Here is an 8619-nt window from a genome sequence, read left to right on the forward strand (position 1 = left end):
AACCATGATAGCTATTTCATGTTTTTAGCTAAAAAATGTCTAATGATTTAGCTAACCATGCTAGCTATTTCATATTTTTAGCTAAAAAAGCGAATGATTTAGCTTCTTTTTAGCTTTTTTCTACTCCAACTATTAGTTAAATGGTTAGCTATTTTAGATGATGCTTGACATACTGGCTAAATATAGCTAGCATGAAGTAGCTATCTATTTATTTTTTATATTATTTTATTCTTTTAATTGTAATAAATGTAAAAACTCTTTTCTAACTTTAACAAAATTATTTATATTTTGAATTCAATAAGTATTAACATAATCTATGTTTAATTAAAATAGAGATTATAGTTAGAGTGACTCACTAAAAGTTGTTAACTAAAATAGCTTTCTAACTATTTTAATTAAAATTTAGTTAAAATTTAGAGAATTTTCGGAGAAACTTTTTAATTAACATTTTATTGTTAAAAAAAATAAATGTTATATTTTAAAAATTAAAGGACTAATATTATAAATGTTATAATTCACAAAGAATTTTTATAATTAATCTATTTTTTTATTGCATACGATAGAATTTAAATCCAAAGTACAGTCAGTAGCAGTAGAAACAACTAGAAAGAATTATAACCCCTCCGTTCTTTATATTCTTCCTGTCTTTAACCCTCTCCATTATTACTGCTCTCCATCCCTCTTGTAAACCAAGCCGGCGCTAACAAAAGAAGAGCGCCGTTAAAGCGAGGAAAGACACATCACAACCCGGTCCCTCTCTCTCCCTCTATCTCTCTCGAAGCTGGAAAGTTCTAGAGAGAGAGAGAGAGAGAGAGAGAGAGAGAGAGAGTAGGGACATCATCTTTTGCTTACAATTTTATTTTCTGACATTGTTTTCTCCGCCTTTCTTGGAGCCTAATTGCCAGATGCTCATCGATCCAACCACCCATCTTTTAATAATTACAATTAAAATCTCCTTTCTTTGCTTTGCTTTGCACTCCATATGTTTGTTCCAAGATCCCCCACTCCTTTTTTTCCTCAGCACCTCAACCACAACCAGAACCACTTCCTCTCACTTCAATGGCGATTCTTGTGCCAATCTCTCTCTCTGTGGGCCCACACTCTTCCCAAAGCCCACGTGTCACTCGTGCCTCCAACGACACCTCAGCTCTTCCTCACACATTCTCGCTGAAGCCATCTATAGTACTTCCATTTTGCTCTTTTCCATTTCTAATTCCTTTGTCAGCTTTAGTTTTTGCTTCTTTTTGGTTTATGTGACTATTTTTGCTGCAGATCTTTGGTTCTAGCCTCAAATCTAGGGAAATTGAGCAGGCCCATTTGAGATTGTTGGTTGATTCCAGGTGGGTTTCTTTTCAAATTCGTTTTACTTTTTTTTTTGAGAGTTTTCTATTAATGTTTTGTGATTTTATGATCTGGGTTGCTTTTATTTTTTATTTTTTGTTTGAGATAATTGGATGAACCTGAACTATTATACATAGTACGAAAATAGTTGTGTATATAGATATATACAGTTGACATGCTTGTTAAAGACAGATTATTTAATTTAAATATGCCATGTCATTCTTTTTCAGTTCACAATAGATTTTTTTTTTGGTCACTTGAATGACTCTTCTTTGGTCTTGAGCATTCGTTTACAATTCTGTCACAAATCATGGATTATTTTCTTCGACGTAGTGAGACTAGTTGATGGTTTCCTTGGGTTGTTGGGCAGTGTCATAAGTTTCTGAATTGTGTTGTTTGATGGCTTGTACAGAAGAATATTGTTTGATGAGGACGTGCAATCCTCGGATTGACCTTGAGAGATAAGAATATCTTCATTTTTTGATGTAAATAATCTGTAACTAATTAATCCACGGAGTTCAGTTTTGAAGATGTCTTTGGTGAATTATCTTTACTCTGAAATTTGCAGGACCACTACAGGTTTGAGAATGAAGGCTTCAAGGGAACCTCCGGGGCTGACTCAAGATCTTGGAAACAACAAACTGGAGACAGTAGAAGAAACTGGGAGTCGGTCTGATTTATTTCAGAACATAAAGCATCGTTTCCTAAGTTTTAAAAAGCATACCTACATGTAAGCAACAAAGGCTATTTTATAGTGGTTATTTAGTCCCAATTTGGTTCGCTAGTTCGAATTTTGTTGACTTGAACTTCTTTATTTGAACAGAAAAATTCGAAATGTGTGTTTTAAATTGTAGTTCGAATTAGCCATTGGATGTGCACTTAAAATTTTAATATGAACAAGGAATAAATTCGAATTTGTGTTTAGTAGGTGTGAAAAAGTTGAGAGTGGACAGTGGACACTTTTTTCTTCAAAAATGGTTTGAATGGTTGAATTTAAGGGGAAGCTATACTCTAAGTTGGATATTTTAACTCAGTTCAAACAGAGAATATAATTCGGACGGTGTGCTTATCAAACACGAGTTCTAACTATGCTCATTGTTCGAATTGAGTTGAAATGAGTTAAACCTGTGAAACAAACGGAGGCTTAACTAAGTATATAGTACTGAATACTGATTGTTTTCTATCCTTTTCTTTATTGCTTCGACAGGAAAAACTTAGAACACTATGAAGAACTTGCAAAGGGTCAAGCACCAAAGGTTATAACTAGTTTTATTGCTTAATTACTTCCTAGTATAGTCTTAAATTATTGTTTCCGTGATTCTTACTTCAAACTGTCTGGAATGGTAGTCATGTTAACTGATTATTTGTAGAACAGTTCATGGTGATTGCCTGTGCAGATTCTAGAGTTTGCCCCTCTGCAATTTTGGGATTCCAACCGGGAGAAGCATTTACCGTGCGCAATATAGCAAATCTAGTGCCCCCCTTTGAGGTATATAATAATACTTTGAAGAGTGTGCAGTTCATGTAGATTTTTGTACATATGCTGCATTAGTACCACAAAGTGAGTTCTTCCATTGGAGTGACCTGCCTCAGTTTCTTCTCAATGCTGTCCCCCCTAATCCTTGTCTGTTTTACTTTTTTCTTCTCCGCAGAAGGGGCCCTCAGAAACAAATGCTGGGTTAGAATTTTCTGTGAATACTCTAAAAGTAAGTAATTCATTCTTAAAAATCTAATATAGATAGGTCTTATTTCTTTTTAGGCTTGTTTTCCTTAAACCTAGTGGTGGAATTCATAGCGACACTGATAGAGAAATTATCTGGTGCCCATAGGTTCTTTTATTTAAGGTACTTCTTCTGCAATTTTTGCCTGAAAATTGGGGTATTAGAATTGTGACGATGACAATTTTGGATTCATGACATCTTGAACCATTTGAGAATAGATTAAATAGAAATATTCAGTTGGAAGTTGATTTTGATTCTGAGGGAAGTGAAGTATTAGAATGTCATAAAGATTGAACTGTGAAGAGTTTATTATTAAATGAGTATTAAACTTATGAGATGGAGTTAGTATGTTGCACCTATGGAAGCTGAAATTATAGTGAGAAAAGAAAAGGAAAATTTCATAAGAGATATTCTGTCATATTATCTATTTCTTTCATTGGAGGTAACAAATGTATATATACTTTCATAGGTTGAGAACATACTAGTTATTGGCCACAGCTGCTGCGGAGGCATTCATGCCCTCATGAGCATGGAAGATGAAGGGCAATCAAGGTTTAGTTAGCTTCATTTTTCTGTTTTCAAGTTGCTACTTGTGGTTATCACAATTTCTCTCTATGTAATGGGAAAAAAAGGATTAAGCTGCGTTTCTGATTCTTGTGAACTCTTAATCAGCGGCTTTATCCAGAACTGGGTTGTTCTTGGGAAGAATGCAAGGTTGAAAACAAAGGCTGTTGCCTCTAACCTCAGCTTCGACCAGCAGTGTAGACACTGTGAGAAGGTATCCGACTTTTCGCCTTACACTAAATCTGCCTTTAGACATTTACTTGTAGCAGTCTCAGTGTAGAACTTACATTTAATTTAGACAATGTATAGTGTAAATTAAACAAATTGACCCTTTGAGGCAGATAAGGAAACCATGGAACTTTTCATCACTATTTGTTCTTATTATCCAAGGGCAGTTTGTAAATCCACGCCTGTATCCTAGAAAGTTTTTAGGTTAGAAGGTCCATTGAAAATTGTTACTAGAGAGGCAACTAGTATATTTTTAACCCTTTCCTTATGCGCCTACTCGAACAGAAATTTCAGTTACTATTCCTTAGTTGAAGTAGCTAGTTTTAACACTTTTATGTCATTCTTATACCTAACACTAGGAGAGGGAGGGGTAGACTAAGAATTACGTGGACTGAAGTAGTTAGGAATGACATTCTAGATTTAGGCCTTCAGGAAAGTCTAATTTCGAACAGAGCTGCGTGGAAAAGTGAAATCCATATAGCCGACCCCAATTAAGATGGGATTAAGGCTTGTTGTTGTTGTTGTATTGATATGTAGGAGTTGGGACCACCATAGTAATCTCGAGAATTATTTCGAGGGCTAAACTGGCTAACGTGGAAATCTTTTCTTGTTGGTGTTTCTCTTATCTGTTAGACTGTTAGCTACTTACTTTTATTCCATTATATATTTTTCTCTCACTAGGTCCCCTGATGGCCCTCTTCCGTAGGCTAATTTTCTCGATATTTCTTCACCTTTTTCTAAACTAAAATTTCACACTCGTAGCTGTTCGGATCTCTTCTTTGTTTAGTCAAGTCTTTCCTTTATCATTTGCAATTAGTCAACTCTGAATTTTTAAGCTTTTTTTCCCCCTTATTGTGAGTCTGATTTTTTTGCTTGCATAGGTTTGTTTATTTATTTATTTTATAATCTCTCACAGTTCGTTAGGCGTATAACCAATCAAACCCTCTAAGCTAAAGAAAGTGTCGACGTTGTGTGATAAAAGTAAAGCAGCAGAAATCGATACAGTTGAATTCTTCTGCTGTTTTGCCGTATACCATTACCATGTTATTGGCCTTTCTAACAATGGTTTAGAAGTCAAATAGATCGTTGGTTGCATTTTCTTTCTCATTGTTGTTACTAGTACTGATATTATGTTCTTATTCTGCAAAAACTGAACTCTGGTTTACTATTACATTAAGATTTGCACTTTTCTTTGTGGGGAGAATTTACATATGTTTCAAAGTATCTTTCTTTAAAATGAAACAAGAAAAACTTATTTTGCCGTTCTTGCCCTTGATGCAATAAAATAGACTACGTGATTTCCCATATCAGATTTATGAATTTTGTTGGTACTGAATGTTAAACTTTTACGCAGGAATCGATTAATCGTTCTCTGCTAAACCTGCTTACATACCCGTGGATAGAAGAAAAAGTTAGGGAAGGAGTTCTTTCCCTTCATGGTGGCTACTATGACTTTGTTGATTGTACTTTTGAGAAATGGACACTTGACTACGAGGAATGCAGCTTAAAGAAGGAAGATGAAAAAATTTCAGTTAAAGATAGATTGTTTTGGTGCTGAAATTTTTATTTGGTTATGATTACGCTTTGTTTTAAGATTATAAGTATTTGTAACAAAAACTACCAAGTCGTCTAGGCAAAATAAGACTGGAAAGTATTACGTTACCTTACTGCATTAAATCTCTTGAAACATACTCATTGGATCAGAACTTAAGTATCTTTAATGTAATGTTAAAATTTTAATTTATTGTCAAACTTTTGCATTCTGGGTAAGAAACTATTCTTCGTTGTACTTGTTTATTTAGTGTCAGCTTTGATTTATGTTGTATTTGATGTCAAATTTGCTGTCAAATCCAGCCGGAAGTATAACATATGTTAAATTTTGGAATTTAGTGATTTTTTGGGTGATGTGTTGAGTTTTTCGCTTAATATGACATTATCATTTTCAAATTATTTTTGTACAAGTTTCAAAACTTAAAATTCATGACAATACCAAGAAATAGCATTTGAAAAACATTGTGCGTTGTAACATAAAATAGAATAAAATATCAAATATTAAATATGACTTTGGCATCTGCAATGAAATCTTTAGTAAGATTTCTTATTGTTATCATAATGTTTCAAATGAAAGTTTAAGCTGCAATTAGTTTCCCAGAGTGATAATCTTTTACTTGACCCAAATTAGTAAAATTATTCATACTTAAATAGCAAATATGTTTTTTCTTTATAGACATCCTTCAACTTTTTGAATTCGACAATTGGTACCTTTTTTTTTTTTCCTTGACATTTAGACTCCTTCAAGTTAAAAATCTTTGTAATTGAAGTCTAATTGAAAATGTCTTTTTTTTTTATAAAATAATTCTGACACGTGATTATTTGTTGAGAGCAATGAAGATCATTTCTTACTCTTACTCTTGTGAGCGTTAGGGATTTAACTCTTGGTTTGAATTCCATTTTATTATTGTAACAACATGACATCTATAGCTACTTGGCATGTATATAGCACCTGAAATTGTATTTCTGCATTTTTCTGATAAAGAAAAGTGTTACCTTACTACGAGTATATGGTTTTATTTTGTTACAAATCATAGGAATTTTAGGTAGTTCAACTAGTTATGAACTTCCATGCGCCAAATAGCTTATAATTAGCAATTCTTTGCACTGATTTTGCAAAACTACAAGCTAAAACAAAGTTTTCTTCAAGAGAATGTAGAAAAGACATGAGAAAAGCTGATGATTGTCACAAGCTAGGTGAGAAATTTTTCAGAAAACATTCATGCTGGTCTTTTCTCACCCACCAAACCTTAAAATTAATTCTCAACAACTAAAATATATCATATATGCCTTGCCTATAATAAGGGCCACAGCCCCAGTCCTGCTCAAGCAATTAGTACAACAAATTCTTCTTATTTTATCATCAGCCTTTGAATTTTATATCTTCTCCAAAAATGGCCTTTAACCATCCAAAATCCTTTGTTATGCCACTGTTACTCATAACAAACTTGTTAATTCTGTTGAGCTACAACACCACTTTCCCAGCAGAGGCACGCCATCTTTTGCAGACAACTTTGCCAGAGCTTCCTGATCAACCCGAATTACCGGAGCTTCCTGATCAACCCGAATTACCGGAGCTTCCTGATCAACCCGAATTACCGGAGCTTCCGGATTTTTCCAGTTTTCCATTGCCTGAGCTGCCAGCGGGAGGACTGCCCAAGTTCGAGTTCCCGCCGTTACCTTTCTTCCCGAATTTTCCTAACCAAAAATTGCCAACACTTGGCAAAGATCACTTGCCTGCTTCCACGGAACCACACTCAGCTGCCACCATTCCTTGAAGTAATATATATATATATATATATATATGCATGAGGGACCTTGTAGTACTGCGTACTTTATGGACTGCATGATCTCCCCCTTATTTTCACTATGGTTGTGTTGATGATATTTCGGTGTACTTTATTGTTTGCTTTAATATTTTGTATTTGCCACCTCTTTTTTGCTTTTCGAATGAAAATAATCCTCGCCGAGGCATATTATTAATAGAAAAATGGAGAATTAGAAAAGAAAAAAGTGCACCAGAAATTCAGTAAATAATTCATAACTTCAGAGGACCGCTAAAAGAAAATTACAATTCAAAGAGCTGAAAAAAAAAAAAATCAAAACATTCATCAAGTGTAATTGTTCGACTATTTACAATTTTGAGAACTTTTGTTAGCAATAACAAAACTCTTTGTGGTAATGAAACTGAAAGGTGAAGAGTTGGGCCAGGTTTGAGCCATCAACGCCTATATTTTTTCATTTTGTGCTCTTGCCTCTGAAAAACTGAGGCATTTTCCGGTACTGTGTGACACTCAGATCCCGGAATCCACGGTTTAGTTTCTTGAGTGGATTAATTGATTTCTAGTCGGCGTCCGCTAAGCTATGCAGTGAGCTCAATGAACGTAGTCTCACTTTGCCGTGCTTGTCCACTGTCACATAGCTTTGCCCTTTTGAGCACTTGTTCATGTAGTTGCTAAACCTGTATCATATATGTGAGTGAAAGGCACAAATGCTTTCTAGTACTGTGTGGTTCCTTTTTCTATTTCATTTATTTTCATGGCATGAGCATGTACAGAATAGAATTTGCCTGTGGTAGCCCAAAGCTGAACTGAAAGAAGAATTTCATCCAAAATAGGTATTGTATTCCGCGGACTCACCGCCTTGATATTAGGTACTAAGTACACGCATCAGTCGCTCAAAGGCACGTAATCATATTGCAGAGCAACAACAATAAGAGAATCATCAAATGCTGTCATGTGGGGGAACATTTCCTTGATTCGCATGTGGAGCATTGTCTGCAAAGATTTCTCGCTTTTTAAATCTGCAGCATTCGTCGTTTCACCACCATCACCGTAGGCACTACTATTTTTCACCACCAGGAAAATCAGGCACACACCCACCGCAATGAGTCCGTCCATGCTCGGTTCTTGAATTTGTTGCTTGCTTGCTGTCTTAATGCTCTCTCTTATTAGATGTAGTTATATATTTGAGGTTCTATACAGAACACATTTTCTAGCTTTTATTGTTGTCGTCTTATTGATGTTATCAACTCCCTTTCGTTTTTAAACGGTAAAAAGGGAGTTCAAGTTGTTGTTACATTACTGCGAAGCTGGCAATTATAGTATACAATATAAAATGTGCAATTGTGCATACGTAATGGTCAACATCGACAAATCAGTTTTGGTCTTATATAGAGCATGAGTATGATCATAAAGTCTATTTTTGCACCACT

The 8619-nt window shown here is 34.8% G+C and overlaps 2 protein-coding genes across 3 annotated transcripts; both read left to right on the top strand.

Moving 5' to 3' along the window:
* Window positions 1–685: 685 nt before the first annotated feature.
* On the top strand, window positions 686–5615 carry LOC21394642 (beta carbonic anhydrase 5, chloroplastic). 2 transcript variants are annotated; one of them, XM_024164555.1, is made up of 9 exons: window positions 686–1182; window positions 1273–1340; window positions 1910–2071; window positions 2549–2597; window positions 2717–2830; window positions 2994–3047; window positions 3532–3614; window positions 3735–3840; window positions 5209–5615. In XM_024164555.1, the coding sequence occupies exons 1-9, from the start codon at window positions 1060–1062 to the stop codon at window positions 5410–5412; spliced, it is 963 nt and encodes a 320-aa protein (XP_024020323.1). In that variant the 5' UTR covers window positions 686–1059; the 3' UTR covers window positions 5413–5615. The 2 variants fall into 2 exon arrangements, with proteins under 2 accessions (XP_024020323.1, XP_024020324.1); XM_024164556.1 differs by lacking the exon at window positions 686–1182 and adding an exon at window positions 1754–1826.
* A 1184-nt stretch (window positions 5616–6799) lies between these two features.
* On the top strand, window positions 6800–7183 carry LOC21394643 (protein PELPK2). Its single transcript, XM_010096507.1, has one exon. It carries the CDS (start codon window positions 6800–6802, stop codon window positions 7181–7183), a length of 384 nt encoding a protein of 127 aa, XP_010094809.1.
* Window positions 7184–8619: the final 1436 nt, after the last annotated feature.

This window comes from Morus notabilis, unplaced genomic scaffold (assembly GCF_000414095.1).
Source record: "Morus notabilis unplaced genomic scaffold, ASM41409v2 Scaffold651, whole genome shotgun sequence".
In the NCBI taxonomy this organism is placed as follows: Eukaryota; Viridiplantae; Streptophyta; class Magnoliopsida; order Rosales; family Moraceae; genus Morus; species Morus notabilis.

Excerpts from the sequence above, each read along its gene's own strand:
- LOC21394642 (XM_024164555.1), top strand. The coding sequence starts at position 1,060 with ATGGCGATTCTTGTGCCAATCTCTCTCTCTGTGGGCCCACACTCTTCC. Across the intron at positions 1,183-1,272 it reads TCTCGCTGAAGCCATCTATA|ATCTTTGGTTCTAGCCTCAA; the intron begins GTACTTCCATTT and ends TTTTTGCTGCAG. Across the intron at positions 2,598-2,716 it reads CAAAGGGTCAAGCACCAAAG|TTCATGGTGATTGCCTGTGC; the intron begins GTTATAACTAGT and ends TTTGTAGAACAG.
- LOC21394643 (XM_010096507.1), top strand. The coding sequence starts at position 6,800 with ATGGCCTTTAACCATCCAAAATCCTTTGTTATGCCACTGTTACTCATA.